The 24,004-nt window shown below is 40.5% G+C and overlaps 4 protein-coding genes across 4 annotated transcripts; 2 read left to right on the top strand and 2 right to left on the bottom strand.

The window, feature by feature from the left end:
* Positions 1 to 759: 759 nt before the first annotated feature.
* Positions 760 to 1,680, bottom strand: LOC137584206 (serine protease 1-like). The gene is made up of 2 exons (XM_068299483.1): positions 1,436 to 1,680; positions 760 to 1,375 (listed from the first exon to the last, which is right to left on the bottom strand). Exons 1-2 carry the CDS (start codon positions 1,669 to 1,671, stop codon positions 811 to 813), a joined length of 801 nt encoding a protein of 266 aa, XP_068155584.1. The 5' UTR covers positions 1,672 to 1,680; the 3' UTR covers positions 760 to 810.
* Positions 1,681 to 2,666: 986 nt separating this feature from the next.
* Positions 2,667 to 6,676, bottom strand: LOC137584193 (uncharacterized). Its single transcript, XM_068299460.1, has 3 exons — positions 6,590 to 6,676; positions 4,445 to 6,529; positions 2,667 to 4,378 (listed from the first exon to the last, which is right to left on the bottom strand). The coding sequence occupies exons 1-3, from the start codon at positions 6,623 to 6,625 to the stop codon at positions 3,125 to 3,127; spliced, it is 3,375 nt and encodes a 1,124-aa protein (XP_068155561.1). The 5' UTR covers positions 6,626 to 6,676; the 3' UTR covers positions 2,667 to 3,124.
* A 259-nt stretch (positions 6,677 to 6,935) lies between these two features.
* LOC137584191 (protein slender lobes-like) lies at positions 6,936 to 11,700 on the top strand. The gene is made up of 5 exons (XM_068299459.1): positions 6,936 to 7,089; positions 7,368 to 7,454; positions 7,528 to 10,553; positions 10,615 to 10,824; positions 10,883 to 11,700. The coding sequence occupies exons 1-5, from the start codon at positions 7,053 to 7,055 to the stop codon at positions 11,387 to 11,389; spliced, it is 3,867 nt and encodes a 1,288-aa protein (XP_068155560.1). The 5' UTR covers positions 6,936 to 7,052; the 3' UTR covers positions 11,390 to 11,700.
* A 717-nt stretch (positions 11,701 to 12,417) lies between these two features.
* On the top strand, positions 12,418 to 23,060 carry jumu (jumeau). The gene is given in 4 exon segments (XM_068299471.1): positions 12,418 to 12,816; positions 20,199 to 21,386; positions 21,388 to 22,161; positions 22,234 to 23,060. Coding segments are annotated over 4 exon segments (2,325 nt in total). The 5' UTR covers positions 12,418 to 12,759; the 3' UTR covers positions 22,540 to 23,060.
* Positions 23,061 to 24,004: the final 944 nt, after the last annotated feature.

Raw genomic sequence — 24,004 nt, 5'->3', positions numbered from 1 at the left:
TAGATACACGCTTCAGGCGCATGACCCATTCCTGGCCCTGGCAGTCGAAGGATACACGAACTCTCGCACCGACTAAACTACATAATGCCATCCTTGTCATTCTCTATCTCTCTCCTTCTCTCTGTGTGTGTGTGTGTATAGGAGAGTCAAAGTGTAGATAGCAAAGCTGCCATAGGACGACGACAACGATGTTGAAATACATATAGAAAAGTCTAAGGTGGAGCAGAAGCCATGACTGCGGCCATGACAGCGATAATGTATACGTACATATATCTAAAGAGGAGAGGCAGGATGAGGACCAGTGGGGCTGTAGGTAAACGAAGCAGAAGTCTGTATACTCCTCGCCAAATGGAATGGGATGGATGTGAGAGTGTTTTGTAGGGTTGCCTGCTGGCAGAGGAAATGCTTACCTCACACCCATCATGAAGGGGGGGCTGAACTGTCTCCTGTTCTTACCTCCTTTTTTTTTTCCTTTTTTCCTGCCTTTCTTGTTGCTGTTGCTGTTCACTTTGTGGGTATTAAGTTCGTTTCCATTTCATGCTTGCCATAAATGTCTATTCCTGACTTGAACTCCTCCTTGAAATAAAATCTTTTTAAGAATTTAGAGTTTAAGGTGGTTTTAGCTAACAAGTAAAAGACTTAACTAATATCATGTGGAAACATAATCTTCTAAAATTGTGATGAACCACCACATAATATGAAAGGCTAATATCAGAAGTTTCATTTACTTGGTCCTTCATACTATTGAAAAATCAAAAATACCTTTTGCAATGCTTTATTTTATTTTGAATTGATTTAAAATTTTTGTTTTTAGTAAGAAACTCCAGAGTTGGCCTTAATCCAGTCCAAGTAGCTGGTGACACGAGTGAAACCAGCTGGAGCACCAGATTCGCAGCCATCGCGATGCACAAATGAAGTGACGCCCAACAACAAGCCATTGCTGGCCAGGATCAAGGGGCCACCAGAATCACCCTGGCAGGTGGAAGTCTTGTTGGGTGTAGCAATGCAAATGACCTTGCTGGTAACCGAAAGAGAGCCATAGGTGGATTGGCAAGTGGCCACAGAGATGACCTCGAAATAGGCATATTGCAGATTGGTGGCCACACTAGTTGCCGAGTCCGAGAGACGTCCCCAACCAGAGGCAATCACCTGAGAGCCAACATAGGTGGAATAACTGCTGGCAATGGATGGCAATTTCACCTTGCTGACCAGCGAAGAGAACGTCACGGAAGGAGTCTTAATGAGGGAAATATCATTGCTCAATAAAACCGAATTGTAGCTGGCGTGCTGAACAAAGTTGGAACTGGCCACCGTCTGGGTAAATTGAGCCTTGGTACGCACAGTAGCTCCATAGTAGATGGTCACAGAGGAGGCACTGCACCCAAAGATTGATTGATTAGATAGGAAATTCTCAGATTGTGTTGAAAATACTCACCCACTGGTGCAATGGGCAGCCGTCAGGACCCATTGGCTATCAATAATGGAGCCACCGCACCACCAACTAGAGCCAGATGCCGAGAAACTCAAACCCACTTGATGGGGAAATTGTCCTTCGGCGGCAGTCTGACCATTGGTAATGCGTCCTTGAATATTGGGATTAACCAATGGGTTTTCCAAGGGATTGGCGGATGCCGATACCAAGGCTAGTGCAAGAACTAGAAACACTTTCATGTTGTTTAATTGCAAATCGTTTGACTGACTTCTGCTTGGCCAGAGGAGCTTTTTATATGCTCAACCGAATCCAATTTTCTTGACATTTTCGAAACCCTATAGTAAATCATCAAAACTGGGGGAAAAATGTTAGGAACCACCTCTGGGCAAATCCCCGTAAGGCATGAAATGATAATCACTATCAATCTCTGATAACAAATATTTTGAAAAGCCAATCAACGTTATGAAATTCTTAGCTCGATTAGACGAAGGAGATAAGAACAATTACTTTTGGTTAATTTTGATTTAGTTAATGAACTGGAAAAGGAAGATTCTTCTTCACTTCATTCGTTTAAATTAGGATTGTGAGATTAAAACAAACAGACATATCGATTTGGCTTCTCAAGATGATCATCGGAATACCCTCTACAAGGAAATAAGAATAGTTTCTTTTGTACCGAGTTGCTTTTGCAGTAAAAACGAAAATCTAATCACAGACTTAAATTGCCTTAGTCGTCATCAAGTTGACTTTATGTCAGGATATCTCCTGGCATATTTAGACATACACAAATATATATAAACATATAAAAAATAGAGGAATGGGCATCCTTCGATTCAACCACCCCCTGGACATGGTTTTTTATGACGCACTTAGTTAAACGATGTGGTCCAGGGTGTGATGTGTCTCAGCCCCTTCTTTTGGTCCTTTGGGGAGTTGTGGTTTTTTTTTACCGTTGGTCCTTGTTTTGTTTTATCGACAACGATACATCAGGGGCCATCAATATGATTAACACACTGGACTGAAGTTGGACTCCCAACTGAACTGGGAATATGTGTGCCCAAGTGCCGAAAATCAAATTAAATTGGCTTTGATATAAGTGTTAGTGACATATCCGAGTGGTTGGTTCGCCAGTTTCGCTTGATTTATGCCCGGCAAATCGATGACTGGCAAGCTGTGTGTTTGTCCTTAGAGGAAAAGGATAAGTGTCAAAAAAAAAGAAGACAAAAATATGATATGAGCTATTCACACAAACATTCTTGAATCTATTTTTACATGATGTAAAGTTGAACTTTAAGCTGAAACTTGTCTTAATTTAAAAATGGACTCAACGGCCATTGATGAGATCTATTTGTCAATGCAGGATATATGCTAATATCATAGAAAGACCAACCCAGTGAGATGAGAATTCTTCCCCTTCTTTTGCCTTACTATACAAAACTGTTTTTTGTTGTATTACACTTTTTTTTTTTAAATTACTTGAAGTATTTAACTATTACTAATACAATAAATTAATGCACAAGCTTTTCATCTCCCTTACATGGAGTAGGTATATTGCTAAATTTTGTGCTTAGAACTAAACTTATGTTTACAGATCCAATGCAAATTTGAATCCAAGTTAAGCTGCAGCTACTTAGTAATTAGTTAGACCCCTTTGATTGGATTAAAAAATATATATAAAACTAAGAACTAAACTTAAGCAGAATCCAATTGACTAGCCTCTTTAAGTAGTTGTTGAACCAAGTCGATTTCGCTTTTAGCATTCAAAAGCCTCGACAATTCCAATAACACATTCAGTGTGTATGGCTGGAAACGACGAACTTGCTCAGTAACCTCCAGTGTGGCGAGCAAACGTCTGAGAAACTTATCCAACGATTCAGCCGTCCACACATGACGAGCCTCATGCTGCAACTTAAGCACCCCAGCATGGAGGGTATAAAGCAATCCTTCATAGAAATTGTCCTCATTCAGGCGGGCAGCCACTTTGGCAGTGGCCAACAAGGCGGCTGGCAAATCGCAACGGAATTCATGAGAGCGCACAAAACAAGTGGCGGCCAATTGGCGAACTTGCTCACACTTGTGACGCAACAGTTGCCAACTGAGACGTCGAAAGCTGTGGAGCATCGGCAAGAGTTCCCTATCGCCAGATGTCCGTAAATGCTCGATTTTCGAAAGAAATCCCAGAAATAGAATAATGGAGGAGGTAGTAACTTGTTCACTTTGGCATGATTGAAGCATTTGCTCGCTGGCTTTGGGCAGCAAGTGGGAGAGTTCGTCATAGTTCAGATCACAGGGCTCCCATGCTAAAGGCATTTCGAATTCAGTGGCTTGACGCTGGCCAGCAAGTTTACCCAAACTGGCCCCGTATAGCTGCAGGGCAGCATTGGATATAGTCCATTCGGCGTGATCAATATGTTCCATGGCCACCAACATGATTTCGTTGTAATATTTGGACATGGTTGGCCTTAACTCGGTATCCCGCACCAAAACACATAGATAATGCAGAGCCAAGGCTTCCCAGCGATCGTGATTGCCTGCACAATTACCATCAGCGGTGGTTGCATTGCTTATGCGCTGTAAAATACGTTGCACCGCCCTGTGCAATAGCAAACGCTGACGAGGATTATCATTTTTGAGTATATGCAGGAACATTATGGCAAATCCAGCACCACGACGAGTAGTGCTAACCTGCCGGCTGTCTGAGAGCAATTCCCTGTCCAAGCACTCGTGCAACATCAGGAATCCTTGACTTTGACTATCTAGAGACTGTGTAATGTTCCTTGTCAGACGACCTATGCTCAAACCGGCAGCCTCAATGGCTCCCTTATGACGACAGCGAATTAAAACCGCCACATTAATATCCAGGCAACGCTGAAGAGCTTCGTAATTGACCTTTGCCTGGGGATTGAGCAATGAGCATCCAATACTAGTAGACAAGTCGCAGCAGCCCTAACAATAAGAAGAAAAATTAGATTAGATTTTGCAAGTTTCTTCAAGTTTTCTATGGGAACGTACCTTTAAAGTCAACCAGAAACTCATGAGTAAATATTTTCGACAATTCTCCGCCGTCTCCTCGCCAATATTATAAGAACTTTTGCTAACTAAAAGCTGTAGGCTCTCATCCATATCCTGAAAACTTGCTGCGGCAGCTTCTTGATTGCCAGCCTGATTTCGGATGTTGGCCAAATTGAGAAACCGCAAAATGCCATTGAGAATGTCCTCCAGATGCGACAATAGTTCCAAAAATGAGCCCTTTATCGTAATATTTGCTTTGACCAATTCATTCAAAACCACAAGATAGCCAAAAATATGTCCTCCATTTGATTTTGATGCCAGCAAGGGATCATCTAGATATAAGTTCTTTTGCTGATTTAATGCCATCACACATTGGTCATACAAATGCGATGATTGATCGCCTGCCAATTGGGCATACAGCGAGACCAAGGAGCACTCATCTACTTCCGAACTTTGACAGAGTTTTATACAGTGTTCCACAGGCAACTGCGGATCAATATGATTGAGCTGGAGCAGCAAGGAGACTATTAATTCCAGGGCATCATCGAATCCTTGGGGATCATTGAGACAGCTAAATAATTGATCGGATACTAGTTTTGGCTGAAATACTTTCGACTCCAAGAGATAAGCACCCAGTTGCTGATTCTGTTGTGTACTGCACATTTTTGTATTTTTTATCACCTGCTCGGCATAGAGAGATTTATTGAGAATTTCTAATAGCTTTAGAGCAAATATTTTCGGCTGATATATATCACTTTTCACATCTCGTTGGATAAGCTCTTGCAATTGGCTAAAGAAACGTTTAATATTCTCAGCGAGGGCATCATAGCCAGATAAATGATCCACTTTCAATGCTCGATTGTAATGCTTGGCCGTGTGATTGATAATTATTGGCATTTTGCCAAGTAAAGTATTCCGAAATTCAGCATTATCCACATTTCGATGGCGTTCAATGAACACATTAAAGAATTCCAGACAATCTTCAACAGCAAAATTAGTTAGATTATCGACCAGGAACTTAAATACCATCAACTGTGTGGCCATCTCGAAGCTATGGCAATTGGTTAGCAATTCGGTGCTTATTTTAAAGAAATGTAGTTTAGAAGCCGCATAGATCTCTTTGGCAAACATGCTAAAGATCAAGACCAGACGCAGTTGTTCACTCGGTGTACGTGCCGCTTCTGAACTGGCCAGAAATTCCACAATCTCCGGCTTCGATTGTAGCAGTTGAAAGAGCACATCTCGCTCTTGTATCCGCAAGAACCATTGGCTATAGAAATTTTGCAATTCAGCTACGCTTCCATTGACTAAAAGATCCACTGCCAGACTCACAAGTGCTGCAGAACGCTGGTTGCTTAAGCTTTTCACAGGATATTGACTAGCCGCCCGCAGACCTTTATAGCTCAAACTCAAACGTAATCCTTGAAAGAATCCCACTTCACTGTGACCACATGCATCCAAAAGTTCGTTCAACGGATGAGAATTGAGTATGCCACTAAGTAAATAATACTTATTTCGATTAGTCCATGGCCAAAATTCCATAATCAAATGGAAATAGAAGTAGGCTCTCTTCTTTTGTCGGCAACAATGATTGAAAAGTGTTAGGGTCTCCTCCCGGGAGCCCACTGCTTGACTTTGACGTTGCAGACACTGATAGAAATGGTCCAATTTCATGGGCAACAATTCAAGTTTGGGAAACTTTTTAACTAGCAAATTTGTCGCTTTTAGGATGGCCATCAAACTGGAACTATTGAATTCTAGAGCCTCCTTAATCGAATCGAGGCACTTCCCCTCTAAAAGCTGGCAGTCTAAGCGCGACCAATGCTCGGTCAGAAGCATAGACTGTAACATTAGGAACAGATTCGTCTCCGTATAGTTTAACCTTTCTGGCAAATCTCGGAAATGCTTATCCTCTAGTCCATATTTGTGGACTATGTGATAGTAGACACGGAAATTCACATTCAAGGTGGATTGGTTAATACACGTGCCAGAGCCGCCGCCGCCTGTATCCGTTTGACGGACCTCCTTTTCGATTGCGTCGGCCACTTGTTCAGCTGCTGCATCAGGTGCCACATCTCCAAGCCCCTTAGTTTAGACGAATTAGACAGTTAAATTTAGTTAAGTTATTTAAAAATTACCTCTTACCTGCAAATATATCAAAAAGCCGCTGTGTTTGGCCATGCCCTTCTATTAGAGATGGGTTCGTGTTTACTTCTGGCGCGCACTCATCCCTATCATCTAGTTATACATATCGTTTATCGATTGACCGATTACCGTAAAATGCAGTGTTGAGAAATATTTTTCAGCGTTATCGAAGATACCATAATTACCCCAATAAAAATTCAGCGTTATTATTATCTATATATAATTTATTATCTAAATATAATCTATTCTCCACTATTTGATTGGTATGGAATTATGGTATATGGCCGTTTGATTAGAATGCAGTTTTTGTTGTAAGGCAAGAGTACCCCATACATCGACTATCCCGTTATCGATAAATATCATTATTCCATGTGAAATTCGGCGCGTCAGTGATTTCGTCCTAATCTAAATTCGTCAAAAGTTTGTCTCACATAATTAAAGTTTGTGTTTATCAATTAATAAGATGGAAGAGAATATGGAAAGTACAGACGGCTTGCGAGGTAAGTCGAAAAAATAAAGGCAACAGAATTTATAGATGTTTGCGTCAATGGTTTTTACAAATGCATTGGCATTAGTTCCACACACACACACACAGACGCTGTTACGCACACTTTAAACGGAATTAGTGCGTCCCGTTTGAAATTGAATCCAACGGCATTTTCGTTCTCCATGTTTTAGTTTGTAATTTGATTTAACTGTAACGTGTTTCAAATACAAAACGGAGCACATGTTATTTTTTAAAGATTAATAAAGAATTTTGTTACAATTATGAAATTAGTTACTCGAGCCCGCGCCCGGCGTCTGTCGGTGCTGGATACTGATAGCCGACCGGTTACACCGCAACTTGACTTGGAACCTGATCGCGGTAAGTACTTGGTACATACATATGTATTGGTCAATCAACTAGGCTAGGTCTGACCAAACATTGATCTTTCCAGGCACGGCCTCGCCGCGCCCGTTGCGCAGAACTCGTCTAAATTCAGCCACAATCGATTTAAGGACGCCGACACGCACCACGCGTCGATCGATGGCACGTGGAGAGACTCCCGAACCGACGACGCCAAGTGCATCGGCTACCAAGCGTCCTGCACGTACTCCAGCCAAATCGGTTCGTAAGCAGCTGCCACTACACGAGGAAGAAGAGGACTCGAACAACATAAAAGAAGAGCCAATTTCCCGGACGCCTACACCCACAGGAGAAAAGCGTGTAACACGTTCCATGTCGAAGACTCCACCAGTTCCTCCTTCTAACAACAGAGAAGCAACTGTCTCGCCGGCTCTAGTAAAGCAGCAGCTAGCAAAAACAGCTACTGAACCGGTATCTGAAAACACTCCGAATCAAGGAATTTCCAAGCTCGTTGTGAAAGTCAACAAAGTTTCCCGTACACTTCTCACAAGTCCTCTAACAATATCCCAGAAGTCGGTGGAGAGTGAAGGAAGCAAAGACTCAACTGAAGTTGTGAAAGTCAACGAAGGTTCCCGCACACTTCTCTCAAGTCCCCTAACAATATCCCAGAAGTCGGTGGAGAGTGTAGGAAGCAAAGAATCAACAGAAGTTGTGAAAGTCAACGAAGTTTCCTGCACACTTCTCACAAGTCCCCTAACAATATCCCAGAAGGCGGCGGAGAATGAAAGAAAAAACGAATCCGCTGAAGTTACTCCCATGGATGTAGATGAAATTAATCCATTAGAAGTTTCCCAGCAAACAAAAGAACATGTGGAAAAAGCATCTTTAGATAAATCTGAAGCAACAAGCTCGAATAATTTATTAGATGTATCAATAGCTGATAATGGCATGGCTGCAGACGAGCAGAAATCGGAATCGTTTGAGGAAATCGTTTTGCAGGAAAGCAAAGTATTATTTGAAAATGTTCAAAACGAGCCCGGCGGAGATAAAAATGTTTCCATTGGTAAACTTTCGGATTCGGTTCTTGATGAAAAACCTGTCAAGCAAATTGAATCCGTTAAGGAAACTGTAGTCGAAAAAACTGATGAAATTTCCACCGAGCAGGATACTATTTCGGTTGAGGTCGATTCTACAGAGAAAGAGATCGTAGTAGCCGATTCTGACAGCTCTTTTAAATCCGTGAATGAAGAACCACCGAAATCCGAAAAAGAAGTATATATTGAGGAGGAAAATGATCTCGAGGAGATTATCGATGCTGATATTTCTATAGAGTCAGCTCCAGCTGTAGACCAGCAAGATGAAAATAAAATGGAACCAACAGAAGCCAATGGCAACGAAGTCCTTTCCAATATTGAAGAACCTGATCCCAGCAATGTTCGTTTGCCGGATGTTTTGGCTGAAAACAGGACTGAGCCTAAAAAAACCGTTGGTTTTAATACCGATTGTGATGAAGATGAGAAAAAAAAGACAAAAAGTGGTTTTCGAACCGGTCTAGCAAAAGAATTTCCAAGAACTCCATCTCGTGAAAAGCCCCCATTATCAACAATAATGATTAAGAGTTTCATGGAGAAGGAGCGGGATACCCCCATAAAGCCAGAAATTCTAAAAGCTCGTCACAGTTCGACTCCCATACAAAAAGGGGAAGAGATCTCCTTGTCCAAGTCTACTCCTCAACCGCCAGCTCAAATCGATGCCATTAAACCTTTGGTTGAAGCAGTACAAGTTGCAGTTGCGCCATCGCCTTCAACGAATGTTGTCCCTCGGCGTCTAGTCAGCAATGATGACGACGAAGATGATGAAGAAGAAGAAGAGCAGCATGGATATGATTCAGATGCTGAGGCGGCGAATATGTCCTTGTTTGTTGATAACGAAGTAGAGGTTGCAGATGATAATTATCAATCGGGTGATTCCATGGACAGCTCTGAGCGTCGCGAAATTGAAGAAAATGAAGTTCCATGCGATGGTGAATCTGTGGGTAGCCAGGACACAATTGAATCGGATAGAGACGAGGACGAGTCGGACGATTCGTTTATAGTTTCGGATAATGATGTAGGAGAAGAGGATAAAGCGGCAGATGTGGATGATATTGAACCACTCTGTTGGGAGATTGATGAGCTTGAAGAGAAGGAGGTCGACTCTAAAACCTCGATAGACAAAAAACAACGTCGCCGCATAATGGTCGTTAATTCCTCTAGTGATGAGCATGAGGATGTTCAAGAACCGGAGCCCGAGAAATTGGCCACCAGCAGTCAGAGCTGCTCTTCGAATGCCAGCAAATTAAGCGAGGCGGCCAAAATGCTGAATGATAGCATTGAGGACAACGAGCACGATGACCCTGAATTGGAATCTTCACGCAAAATCCTTCTTAATGAGATTAGCAAGTCGGAATGTCTTAATAAGACATCATCGCGTTTGGAAATAAGCACCATTGAAGTGAATACCACTGTGGAGGATGTATCAGACGCTGAGTCGGAACCGCAGATGGAAGCGGAGGCAGTGGCGGTGACGGTGGCTGAGGAACCTAAACCGTCTACATCGGCTGCCAAGCGCGATTACGAAGAAGAAGCCCTATTGGCTGAATTGGCATCTAGTGATTTAAGCCACTTGCAAAAAATGTTCAATCCTCTGCAGAAAGCTCGACGTCAATCGCTTTATATGCCCAGTCCCGAACTGGTGGCCAACAAGGAGCCAAAGCTAAAACGAAGAAGTGAACGCGTGTTGCATGACTTCAATCCTTCGCAGTCCTTTATGGAAGTGATGGCCGAAAAACAGCGTCAACTGCCCAAACGTCAACGTTTGTCCAAAAGTTTTTGTGGCACTGCCGAGGACGAAGTCCTTAAGGAGGAGTTACAACCAGTTGAACTGAGCCCTGATCAAAAAGAACCGGAAATGGACACCTTGCCCAAAGAAAAGCAGCAAGAGAAGACGAAGGAAATTATTGCCGAAACGAACTCCGTTGAAACTCCAGCCGATAAGAAGAGTATTGATCATTACATGAAATATTGTGATGACTTACTACAGGCTGCCAGTCAGGCCAAGTTGGAACAAAAAAAAATGGTTAGTTAATACACTGAAAATTTCTTGAACTATACTTAATCCAACATTTTGCAAATAACAGGCAGTAGCAGCTCGGGCAAATGGTGTTAAAAAACCAAAGAAGAAACCACAACGCCAGGATTTACCAGTAGCTAGTCAGACTGTGGAACCCAATCCCATTGCTGTGGCGAAAAAGAAAGTCAAACGTCTAGCGCCAGGCGAAAAGCAGGCTATTCAAAAGGCAGTAGATCGGGCCATTGCACTCTTGGCGCCAGATTTGGTTCAAAAGGAGGTAACAGCCAGATATTATTATGTTGTGTATAGATTTTTCACTTGTTTTCTTTTTTTAGCCACAATCCTTGGCACGGAAGCTATCACCACAGCCATCGTTTGCAAATGTTAAAGCTAAGGCCGACAAGGCCAACGACAAACAGTCGGCAAAGCAAACCCAAAAGAATAAAAAGCCAATTGTGTCGCCCATTAAGAGTTCCGATGAAGAGAATCATTCGTATCAGAAACCCATCGAACGCTTTAAAAACAATGCAGGCTATGTGAATGTCTACAGGGATGATTCTCCACCAAGGGCTGGTTTGGAGCTAATCAAGACCCGATCGGGCATTATGCGTGTGGAGCCATGCACACCAACTTCAAAATACTTCCAAGAGATGCCTCCGACTCCAAAAAATCAGAAACGTTGCTTCCAAGAGGTAGCCCAAACACCAAAGGATCGGCCTGCCAAGAAGCAAAAAGCGCCGGAAGCAGCACGTTCAAGTGGAGTAGCAGGAGGCAGAAAGCCCAATTCGTCTACAGATGCGGCAATACGCTTTAAGAATCGAGTTTTAAGCCGCAAGGTGTAGAGTTTTCCCATCGCTTTATTACTTTTAATTCTTTATTTTTCAATTTGAAATTATTTGTTTATTTTCCAAATCGTTTACAGATTTTTTTTTTGTAATTTTCTTTATGTTAATGGAACATGCCAGTTTAATAGTTAAGAATTGTAGCGGAAGTGAAGATTACGCCAAGGATTGATCCTTGATTAATTGTTTATTGTAAAAACAAATCGATGATTTCACTAGATTCAATCTGAGTGATTGAGTGCGTTTTAAAACTATTGTATGGAAAAGCGCATTATATGCTTGAATAAATTTATTTTTTTTCGTTCGCAGTATTTTAATTTCTTTGAATTAATTTAATAACTTTGGAAATATGTTGTGCTTTTCGAATGTCCTATAAAGAGTATTGAAATCTGAAATTTGTTATCCTTATCGTTCATTTTTAGTTAGCTTATTTTTGTAATTGAGTCAATCGTAATGAAATTTATGTAGAATGGAACTTGCAGGATCATTTGTATTACTCTTATAAAAGAAAAATTACTTATTTGGTAAATCAACTTCCGATCCATTCATTACAACAAATGAAGCTATAGGCATAGAACATTAAACATTTCAGACCAAGTTACTCTAAAATACAAAATCCGATCCCAGTGTCAAAGTGTAGGCACAAAATAATACCGTAAAAATGCTGATTGGGAGAAGTATTTCTAATCCCCCCTGGCAAAGTGTTCGATGGTCACATTGAGTCATTTTCGAATTTCGTATGAGCGCGCAAGTTGTATCGATAAGCCTATCGTAATCGACATTATCGGAGCAAAACCTATCGGTTAATCGACATTCCGGAGCAAAATATATCGATTAATCGACATTATCGGAGCAAAATATATCGGAGTTCGACTCCTTTGTTCGATGTTGGCATCATCGGTATGAGGCGAGTGTGCGAATATTCATATTTTTAACGGCTTGGGCGAATTGATTTCGCTGAGCGAATTGATTTCGACACGTTTTTATTGTTGTGGCGAATATTCATTTCGCCATGTTTTTTATTGTTGTTTTTGTTTTCTTCGTGGGCAGACGTGCGGTCGGTTGTCGGAAGATATAATTTTTGAACGAAATTTTAAACGACTTGAGTTTGTGCGCGTTGCATGTGTGTGATAGTGATAAAAAGAGAACAATGTCCTGTGCAACGGATAAATAAATTTGAAATGAAGTTGGAGATAAATTAGAAATCTAATAATAATCAAAATTGTTGCCAGGAAAAGGAGATAGAAAGAGAAGAACAAAATCCAGAAGGAAAAAGTAACGGCGTTTGGTTTTGAAACGGTTTATGGGAAAAGCAGTGGTGAGAAATTTGATCAAAACAAAATTTGGAAAAGAATCGCAATTCGGCAAAAATGTTTGAATTAGAGGAATATTCTAGCATACACGAGGGATTCTTCAACAAATATGCGGTAAGTATTTGTTTAATAACAAAGAATAACAAAAAAAAAAGGCACACACACACACAAAAAAGGCAACAGCTAATAAGTTGACTTTGTTTTTGCACACATTTCATTTGCCGGCCGGTTGAAGTTTGTCACACACACACGCACACACACACACAAAAAGCTTGCCGCCTTGTCTTTATCGTTTATTTTCAAATTTAACGTTCGCTTCGCTGTAACAGAGTGTGTCTGTGTGTGTGCTGGGGTTTTTTTTCCTAGTATTTCCGCACTTGATACTCATCACAGTCCCCCTCCCTGTCGACGTGACCCCACTTTGCGAAAACCCACCACTGGCGAGAAGGCTCTGTCTCTCTCTTTTATGGCGAACTTTTTTGTCCTGCTTGCACGTATGCTTTCCCCTTGCATGGTTGGGTATGCCACCTCGCTTGCTCTCACAAGCAGTTTCTCGCCGTAACGTATTATTTTTTTGAATTTCAATTTACTGCACAGCGAATATGTTTTGCGCATAAAACTGCCAGTGTGTGTGTGCGGGAGTGTGAGTGTGTGTTTGTATGTCGGTCTGTTTACTTTTGATCGTTAAGCTCTAACTCTGTTGATTAGAGCAGCAAACGGAAGGAGAATGAAAAGGGGGAAGAGGACGGGTATATGGCGCAAAGGCAAAAGAAGAACAAAGGGAAAAATTGTTACAATTCGTTTGTTATACTTCTTCTGCGTCTGGCCATCGCCGCCTGGTTATTAACTTGGCTAGAATGGAGACCGACCCCCAATATAACAGAGCTCTGTTAGTCCACAATGGGATCCAACTTATCGGCATTTCCTCCTTGCTCTTCCCATGCCCTTCTCCACAGTCCCTTCCATTTCTCCTCTTTCAATTTTTTTTCGCAACATGCTGCGAGTCGATGACATTTGTTCAGCTTAAGTTTTTCCGCACATATTTATTTGTTAAATGTCTTTGGCAATTATTTAACTACTTTTTTGTTGTTGCTGGATGTTGTTGAGTTTTTGTTTTAATTTTGCTCTCCTCTTCTTTTCGTTACTCTTCGTGTTTTTTAATTCTTGTACCCTTTTTTCTGGTGTATATTTAATTTCAATAACAATTTGTCATAAAACTTTAAATATTCGTCTACATTTTTTGTTATTGACTTATTTTAATGGTCAACACATTAATCGAAAGTCTGGATACTCGAATATTAAAGTTTAGCCAGAAAATCCCGTTTATTTATTTATTATTTCCAATTTTAATGCGTAAGGGTATTAGGCGCTTTGTGTAAAAGTTTCATTTTTCTTGCGCTTTTTTCTGCTCATTTTGAAGGCCAACGTTGTGTATGTGTTCCGCCTTGTGGCGGTTTCGGTTCAGTTTCTTCTTGTATTATTATTATTTTTTATTATATTTTTAACCCTAATGATTTAAGGACTGAACATGAACCATTAACCGACAACCACCATTATCGTCATCGTCTTCATCATCATCTTCTCAACCCTGACCTGACCTCCTGCAAAGTTTTAACTATCAAATGAGACAATGAGATCCCAGAGACCAAGAAGACCCCCCAAAAGCATGTGCGCCTGTTAAATGCAACATGCGAAAACTCCAACACAGAAGAACAAAGAAAAACAAACAAATCGCAAAACGAAGCGTGGTGAGGGTAGCAGCAGCAGACCAGCAGAGCAGAGCAAAGGCAAAAAGCTCTCTTTCTCTGTCTCTGTCTTTATTCCCCACTTCCATTGAAATTGCGATGTTTCGGCAACTTTTGTTGCTGAAACAAACCAAGACGAAGTTCAACGTGCCAGCACAAGAACATTCGGATGGATGTATGGATGGGAACGTTGGAAATGATGAAACGGGTTGAGGGGGAGGAGGCGACAAATGTGGTCACTTGTCGTATATTATGAGCGCCCAGCTGTATGCCGCATAGATTTTCTCACGGCCTCGTATAATTGCAGATTCCAGAAGATTATGAGACTCACTTCATTCCTTTTTTCTCATATCCATGCAAAATCGGATTCATCTTAGAAAATAAATTTGTAGCCGACTTGGATTTACTATATGAACAGTCACAGCCAATTCATTCCAATAGTTTTGAAACGATTTAGGAGCCAATTAAGCAGTCAAATTTATTTGTAAATGAAACATTTAAAATCAAGGAACGAGAACAGGCCTAATTAAAAGACCAAGTCATTTAACAGTTTTGCAATATTTATCTTTGTATTGTACATACATACATACATACATATGTTATTTTATGAAATGTTATTTTTGGGATAAACAAAGATCATGCACATTTGTTTTAATGAATGAAAATAACCCAATGAAAGCTGCAAAAATTTCTGACTGAGGCAGATTTAAAACCGATTTGTATGTGTGCCTAAGGATTGTGTCTTCTCGTCCCAGTCATCAGGCAAATGCAGAGTTTTTATTGCACCATAAAGTAATTTACAAATGGGCGACATTACAACTCGAACGCAAAGAAGGCTAAAAAGGTTGAAGAAACAATTTCTACCTGAGGACACGCACACACACACACACAAACGATGCTGCTGCTGCAATTCACGATGAGGAACGAAACGTTTTGTGTGTCAAAAGGAAGAAGACGATTTGTGTGCTGCTTCTCGGCAGGCACAAAATAATTTTTAAGGTGAAAGCAAATCAGCCAAAAACCATACACTTTAACAAAAAGGACAAAAGAAATAACAAATGAAAATCCCACCCTAGGCAGATCGAAAGAGGATACCTAAGAAATGGTCTTCTGGGGTGTGTGTGTGTGTATGTGCAGTCGGAGACATGCTGATGCATGCCTCAAAAATATGTTTAGCTCCTTGGTCCTCTGCTGCTTCGTTGCACAACTTAAAAAGGTCAACTGCAAAAGGTGTGCGCAAGAGACAGATGGAGAAGAAGAGCAGGAGAGGGCAAGAAAAGGAATGAGCGCGGCAGGCCATCAGGCCGCAGTGCAGCTGCATAAAGAAGAAGAAGAAGCTATTCTCATTTAAGTTTACTCCGAAGTTTCCCTCTCTGTCTCACATTTTCCTTCTTTCTTTCTTCATGTGGGCAATTTTTTGTTTAGACTTACATATTTAAAAGCTGCACTTTATAAATCCGGTGATTTATTGGAGACAAAACTTTATCTTGATAAGAGCCAAGAAAATACAACAACAAACACTGCCAAAGGAGCAACAAAACTAATTAGATTCAGGAAGTTTGCTTTCCGTTCTAGAACTTACAACAACAACAACTACATAGAGGTTTGTTGTTTTCCACTTACAGTGAATGCGTCGCAGCGCAGCAGCTACCCCCGAGTTGCAGCTGCCACACACAGACCAAAAGGTTATCACACAGACACACACACACACACACACACATACAGAGAGAGAAATAGCAGACCGTAACCCTTAATAATTTCATCATGGTTCGAAACTCTATTTTTAATGTAATGCTCTCTCAATTAATGCAAAGGGGAATTTACTTTGCCGTTTTCCATTTAGCATTGGAAAACAAGGGGGAGAAGAGGAAAAGGAAGCGACAGAGACAGAGACTATTTATTGATAAATTGTTTGGATTTGCATGTAATTGAAGAAAAATGGAAAATTCTGGAAAACGAGACACATCGAAATATGAGAACATTTTCAATTGATTCGATATGGATTACAGGATATAATAATAATAATGGAATATTTATGGCCCTTTTAAAGTACGTGGTATAACGGGGGCAGATTTTGCGAGGGAATATCGTTCTTGTATTAAACATAAACCTAAAACCCTAAAGTTTTCCTTGAGCAATTTCAAAACTATGTTCTTAAAATACTTTTGCTCAAAAGATACATACATACATACATATAATGAAGTTTTCCAATGTTCTATTTTCCTATACCTATTATCCAAGGAAGTTACCCCATTTTCAGGGCCCTTCTGCTCTATGATTTTCGAATTTCAATTAAGAGATATCATAAACATTGACTTTAGCCCTCCAAAAGGGAGTGCATAAAGGAATCGCAACTGCTGTTGTTGTTGTTCCCTTTTATTTTATTTTGTTTTTCTTCGGTTTTTTTTTTCTTTTTTAAATGACAGCTGCCTTCTCTGCGGCTGAATGAGCTGCTGTTCGCCTGCTTTTGATTATTACCAGCTGGCAGGCGTTGTCTTTGCGCCTGGTCTGCTTTGCGTAGTGCAACAATTACATACAACGGCAACGGCAACCAGAGGCAGCAGCCACGCCAACAACGACACCTGCCGCCCTTCTCAATGAGGATGTGGAGTAAAATGAAAACAAAATTGACTTTGGTAGTTCCCCGATATTCGTATACACTTTACAGTCCTTTCTGTAATTGGAAATGGTAAAGAAAGTGTGGAACGGTCAACTGACTTTGGCTAATATAGATAGAAAATGTAAATTGCCCATATTTACATGGCAATAGGTAGAGCACTTTTGAATTGCCGCTTGGATTTTCATTATAAACCGGACACCACGAGTACGGCTAGACCGCCGGCCACGCCTGCTTTGGGGCTGCAGCATGCATGATGTGTTCATATACAGAAGAAGGGAACTCCAGACAAGGGAATAAAGGCTTGGTGGGTATAGTAATAGAAGAAAGAGCACAGTGGTTTGATGACAGGCTGGAAAAGGTGTGTCCCTAACGAGATTCCCGTACAGAAGAAGAAGTAGGTTGTTGGATGGATGGGAGGATGTAGGGGATACATACACAAATATATGTAAAAAATAACTTTTGCTGATAAAAAAGGCATTCATTTGCCTGTGCACAAATTTATGATATCCTGCTAAATTATGCAACTTATCATTGCGCGACTGTTATGTGCCTTCATAGGATGCGAATGTGTGTGTGTGTTTGGCTGGCGAGAATTTCTGGTATCCCTTTTCCATCTGTACTTCTTCTTCTTCTTCAATATTGTTATTTTTTTAGAAACGTGCGAGAGGCGGTCGATGAATATATTTATCTGTCTATCAAGTTTTCCAACTGATTAATTCAGTTGGTTTTCAGTATTCAATTCGGGAAAACCTTTTTGGGTATATCATGACTCTTAGCGAGTTTAAGTTAAGTCAAGGTGGAAATACACGTGACAGAAAAAAAAGGACAAGAAAAAGATTTACTTTCAGTTCTCTTATCTCGGACACTCTATGCCCAGTATTCTTATCTAATGGTCATTCTTGTTTCGTAACACGTAAAAAGTAGGCACTTTCGATAAGATGAAACTGGACTCTTTTTGCTTTTTTCTTTATACATATCTCTTCTTATCCTGTATTCCCAGTTTATGCTGTTTATGTGTTTGTGTGTATGTGCTTAAATATTGATTTTTAGGAACATCCAGCAGAGTGAGGGAGAGAGAGAGAGAGAGAGAGTGAGGTGAAACTCCACATTCCATTTCCACACCATTTCTACCGTTGGGGTCAGGTCAGTGCTTGCTCTGCGCCTCAAGGACATCTTGACATTGGCATAGGTTCGGTCCCACTCCCTCAAATAACCTTCAAATAACAGTTACGCTGTTTGCTTTCTTTAACAGAGTCGGCAGAGAATCTGTAAGAGCTCCCGCTCTGCAACTTTGACAGAATTAACAGGATGGCAGATTAATTGTTCAAATACCTGTCCATTTCACTCTCACAACGGAGAGACTTTGCTTGCTATCAAATTGTTGATTATTTCTTCCTTAATGTTGACTGCAATTTTATATTTTTCTTGGTTTATCTATTTATTTTGTTGGCATTTGGGTTATTTAATGTTTACAAATTGTACATTTTAAATATTTAAATAAACAGTCTTCCTGTTGCCCTTCCTGCTTTTGTTTTTATTTAAGAGAAATTACTTGCCTGCAAATCTACTCTCTTGCTCTGTGTCTCTCTCTCTCTTTTAATACTCTTGCTTGTTTTTGGTTTTGTTTTTGCTTTTTCGTGTTTTGTTGCCAACTGTACAACGTTCTGTTCGTTTCGGGCTTCGCCGCAACTCTGTTAACAGAGTTGTGTTCTCACTCTACTGCTCTAGCTCTCGCTCTCGCTCTGTCTCATTTAGTGTGTGAATGTTGTTGCTGTTGTTTTTGTACGGCTTTAATTCTCTTTTGCCTTTTTTGTTGTTGTTGCTGTTGTTTGCTGCCAGACACATAAAAAATGTATGTACATACATACTTACATACATACAGACTTACAAATGTATATAGGCATGCATATGTATGTATATTAGTCTCCCCCTTTGCTTTGTTGTTACCATTTGGTGGTAGTTGGCAACATGTTGCTAGCAACAAATGTATCTACTGGTGGTTGGTTTTCGTTGATGGGATGTATCTTTGTTTCTTGTTTCTGTGAATTCTTTTTTCCTTCTTTTTTTTTGCATTTGAAATTTAATTTTTGAGTCATACACCCACATACATATGTACATATATTATGGGTAGAAAAAGAGTTGTACATATGAATTTTGGATTGGAGGCGGAGGAGGCGCCACTTAAAATTCTGGTCAGATCTCATTGTCAGACTCCTTCTTCTTCTTTTGCCTGGTTTTGTGCTCCTCTTTGGACATAAAACTTTCAATTTTGCTGATATCCGGTTTATTTGTGGCCTTCTCAGACGATGGGAGATCTCTGTCTGTTTTGCCACACCCATTCCCGCTCCTCCTTCACTCACTCCCGGCCAACATTATCATCATGATGGTCATCATCATCATTATCATCATCCTGCGTGAATGTAACTCTATATGTGTTTACATGTTGAGGCAGTTGTTTTTGTTGTTGTTGTTGTTGTGCCGCCTTGTGGTTCTGGTGTTGCAACATGAGTTATTTTTGTCGTTGTATGTGTTTGTGTGTGTGTGCCCAGTTCTCCTTCCTCCTCCCCCCTCCCCCCACCTCCTTCGGCACAATCGACTCGTCTACTCCTGCTGCTGCCCTTGGCGCGTGAAACTGGTTTTTGGTCTTTTGCTCCTGATCCCTCGTCATCATGTTGCTGCCTCATATAGAAAATGAAAACCAATACATACATACACACATACAGACTTGCATAGTATACCGACATAACAGATTGAGTTACATATTTTCCTCTGCATGTGTGTGTGTGTGTGTCTGCTCTGGAATGTTATCCCTGCGCCTGGTTGATGTGATAACAGAGACGACTTTCATTAGAGTAAAACACACTAAAACCTAAAAAGAATGGGAACTAGAAAGCGCGGGAAATAATTTGCTTATGTCAACAAGTTGCAATTTGTGATAAGAGATTAGGATGGGTTTGGGATGAAATAAGATTCTTCTTTATGCAGAACGAAACTCTTGTTTAGACTGGACACTGTGCACTTAAAGGAGGAAGGTTGAACCGAACAAATGAAGGCTCACTTGTTGTCTTTTCCATGATAAACTTTCTTTTCTCATCGATTTTTTTTTTTGATGTATTCTCTGATATTTTTAGGATGCTGCTGGTCCATCTTTGGATTTTTATGTATCCGATTCCATGCAGGATATGTTGGATGTAGATATACGTGCCGAGATCGCCAACGTTGTGGGCAGTTCAAGTGATTATACTTCCTCTTTGGATAATGCTCTTGAGGCTATATCGGCCATAAATAATAACAACAACAACACAAGCAACATTAACCACAGCAGTAACCACAATCTATTGGCTAGCAGCGCTTTGCATGCTTCACCCACAGCCAAATGGATGGGATCGTGCTCAAATTTCTGGTCTACACCAGATTACTATGCCGATGTGGGAGCCTGTGTGAATCCGATATCGGTGATGCCTTTGATAAATTCCAATTCATCGACGGTCTCATCGATGCTGGGATCACCGAGGAGATCAAAGAGTTCATCCACAGCAACGCAGTCCCGTACTTCAGGTGCTCAATCTGGAGGAGGAGGAAGTGGATCGTCTGGAGCCGTGCCCGCCTCACCGGGTCATCACAAATCCCACTTGACTTTCTCACCGGCCCAAATGAAGGTCACAGCTGGATCAATGCGCCGTGAGCAGGTAATGGCGCACATACCCAAACAGATATCGGTGCCTCTGTCCTCATCGGTGATTGCAGACAATGGTACTACAGTCCCAGGGACAATGGCCACTAATTCGGTATTGCAACAGCAGCAGCAACAGCGTCGTTCAACATCTTCCGTGGATTCAGTCCGCAAGGATCTGAGCAGCGAATTGCGTAAAGCCCGCTGCTCACCGATTCCCATTGTGGAGGAATCCACCTCATGCTCATCAGTCACATCCTCTAATGGCAGCGGCAATGGCAACGGCAACGTTACCAAGGTCAAAAGCGGCAGTCTTTTGACCAGCGGAAATCTCTCAACCAATACGATTAAACTGGCCCGCGGCATAGGTGGTCTGACATTTGCCAACAGCCTCACGTATAATAACCTGAAACAGCAATCTCTGGTCAAGCAGTCGCCTGGTAGTACTCAAACAATTAGCTCAACAGGCCAACAGATTGTCCTAAAGCGTGAGGAACTTGGCAAACGAGGACTTCAGATGGGCAACAACAACAGTATGAATATTAGTTGTAGTACACCAAAGAGCATTGCATCAGCGGCCAATTCACCGCATCATCAGATGCAGACAAGTTATAGTCTTGGCTCCCCCGTCACCCTCCTGCTCTTCCTCATCGGTGGCCTCCTCCTCACCTCTTAGCAATGGCAGCAATCTGGTGAATATAGCCAACAATTCAAGTACCAGCAGCAGCATTTCAGCAGGACAGGTCAACAGTGGAGTGAAGCCGCTGCAGCAGAAAATTAAACTGCCACCGGTGGGCAACGCATTTCCAAAGCCAGCCTATTCCTATTCCTGCCTCATTGCATTGGCTTTGAAGAATTCGCGTGCCGGCTCTTTGCCCGTATCGGAAATCTATAGTTTCCTGTGTCAACATTTTCCCTACTTTGAGAATGCTCCCAGCGGCTGGAAGAATAGTGTGCGACATAATCTATCGCTAAACAAATGCTTTGAGAAAATCGAAAGACCCGTAACGAATGGCAATCAACGTAAGGGTTGTCGCTGGGCCATGAATCCCGAACGTATTACCAAAATGGATGAGGAGGTCCAGAAATGGTCACGCAAGGATCCAACGGCCATACGTGGAGCCATGGTCTATCCAGAGCATTTGGAATCTCTGGAACGTGGCGAAATGAAGCATGGCTCGGCAGATTCAGATGTGGAACTCGATTCGCAGTCAGAAATTGAAGAATCCTCCGATCTGGAGGAACATGATTTCGAAGATACTATTGTCGATACGCTGCAATATCATGCAGACGATGATGTCGATGAGGAAGAGCTACTCGATGAATTCGAAACGGAAGATGACATCACCCATAATGCTGCCTCCAATGCGGCCATCGAGCACGAGCTACTTGTCCAAAAGAATGGCGACTTTGACATTGAGGTGAGTTTGGGCAGAGAAACGTAAAAAGTCTAAGAAAACTAAGTACTAATTTTTGTTTTTTTTTTTTACCAGGTTGATGAACTGTACGACGCCATCGATATTGAGGATGACAAGGAGACAGTGCGTCGATCCATTGTCAATGGGGGCACACATATTATTGAGCTAAATCCCTGCGATTTGAATGCCAACGATGGATATCAATTGGCCGCCAAGCGTGCGCGTCTTGATATCAACTATGCCATTGGTCCAGCCGGTGAATTGGAGCAGCAATATGGTCAAAAGGTGAAAGTGCAACCTGTCGTCCAAGTGCAAATGCAGCCAACACCGACGCCCACTTACAATCGTCGCAAGATGCCGCTGGTCAATCGCATCATATAAGAAAAATATTCCATACACATATATCTCTGTCTCTCTATATATACATACCTTTATATATATATAAATATATATATATCCGTAGTTTATTCACTTAGTGTTTAGGGTATTTGTAGTCTTGCTACGCTTAAAAAACAAAAAACAAAAAACGAAAAAAAAAAACACAAAGAAACAAAAACAATTTATTTTCTAAGTTGATTTTCGTGTGGAGAGTTAGTTCAAATTGCTCACTCTCGGTTTGTTTCAACTGATTTCAAATCAAAATCGAATTTGCCTCAAATATATTTTTGTTAATCAAACATACAACATACACACACATACACACACTTATACGCATTCATACAACAATTAATGTACATGTAATCATTTTGATAAATTCCTTTAATTGACGCTCAACGAAAGAATCATCAGTTTTTGTGTGACGAAACATAAAAAGAAAAAAACTATTTTTATGTTTATTCCATTTTTCTCCGAATTCTTTTTTTTGGTTTGTTTTTATATTATACATTGAATTTTATTCCTAATTTTGATCTCCACAATCAATTTGCATTAATTGAGAAAAACTTGACGAAACAAAATCAAACAAACTATGAACCAAACACTTGACGATTTTCTATGAACAACGAATTATGACTATGAGATCCATTAAAATTTTTTGTTATTTCTATATAATTGTGAAAGATTTTCAGCGAATGAAATATTAATTATGTTAATGTTGAAAACAAAAAAACATACCATATATATACATACACACACACGCACGCACTCAAAGACACACACACACACACACGCGAAACAAACAGATAACTTGCCGGTCCAGTATTCGTATGCCACATCGGATTTTTGTAGAATTTTTTGTATATGTATATTTTACTATAAAACAAAGAAAACGAAAAAATGTAATAAACCGAAACAATTCAATTATATAAATGTGTGAGAAAGCAGAAAGTTCAGTCAATTAAACTACAACTAACTTCTATACGATGCTTTGTATATAAATTTACAAAAAAAAACCTTTTTGTATACTATAATTTAGTAATAAGAATGTACCATTTGCTATAAAACAGAACCAGGAAACAACAGGATAAAACATCATAGAAAACAACAAAACAAACAAAAAGAAACGTGAACCAATAAGACTTGAAAAAACGACAGTAAAACGGATCAATCCTCAAATTTTAAATAGTACAAAAGAGCATATATTTAGCTTAAGAATTAAGACGTGTAAAAACAGAAATGTTTTCCTTTTTTTTTTTTTTGAATACAGTTTAAGGTTTATTTCCTTCCTTTTTCTATCTATTTGTATGCTCATGCCAAGAATATACAAAATTGTTTCAAAATGAACTTCAAACTCTTCTATATTGTGTCTCCCTCCTATGCATTCAGAAATAATTTGCATCCATTTCCATATAAATTGATTGTTGTAATACTTATTTAATGTAATACATTCATACATTCAACAAAAACA

The sequence above is a fragment of the Drosophila tropicalis genome, unplaced genomic scaffold, assembly GCF_018151085.1.
Source record: "Drosophila tropicalis isolate 14030-0801.00 unplaced genomic scaffold, ASM1815108v1 contig_878, whole genome shotgun sequence".
In the NCBI taxonomy this organism is placed as follows: Eukaryota; Metazoa; Arthropoda; class Insecta; order Diptera; family Drosophilidae; genus Drosophila; species Drosophila tropicalis.
This window is presented reverse-complemented; position numbering and strand designations above follow the sequence as displayed.

What these genes read in the sequence shown, in the direction of transcription:
- LOC137584193 (XM_068299460.1), bottom strand. Translation starts at nt 6,625, where the DNA reads ATGGCCAAACACAGCGGCTTTTTGATATATTTGCAG. An exon ending in GCTTTTTGATATATTTGCAG is followed by an intron (nt 6,530 to 6,589) that starts GTAAGAGGTAAT and finishes GTCTAAACTAAG; the next exon opens with GGGCTTGGAGATGTGGCACC. An exon ending in GTTTCTGGTTGACTTTAAAG is followed by an intron (nt 4,379 to 4,444) that starts GTACGTTCCCAT and finishes TCTTATTGTTAG; the next exon opens with GGCTGCTGCGACTTGTCTAC.
- LOC137584206 (XM_068299483.1), bottom strand. Translation starts at nt 1,671, where the DNA reads ATGAAAGTGTTTCTAGTTCTTGCACTAGCCTTGGTATCGGCATCCGCC. An exon ending in GCTGCCCATTGCACCAGTGG is followed by an intron (nt 1,376 to 1,435) that starts GTGAGTATTTTC and finishes CTTTGGGTGCAG; the next exon opens with TGCCTCCTCTGTGACCATCT.
- LOC137584191 (XM_068299459.1), top strand. Translation starts at nt 7,053, where the DNA reads ATGGAAGAGAATATGGAAAGTACAGACGGCTTGCGAG. An exon ending in TGACTTGGAACCTGATCGCG is followed by an intron (nt 7,455 to 7,527) that starts GTAAGTACTTGG and finishes TGATCTTTCCAG; the next exon opens with GCACGGCCTCGCCGCGCCCG. An exon ending in CAGATTTGGTTCAAAAGGAG is followed by an intron (nt 10,825 to 10,882) that starts GTAACAGCCAGA and finishes TTCTTTTTTTAG; the next exon opens with CCACAATCCTTGGCACGGAA.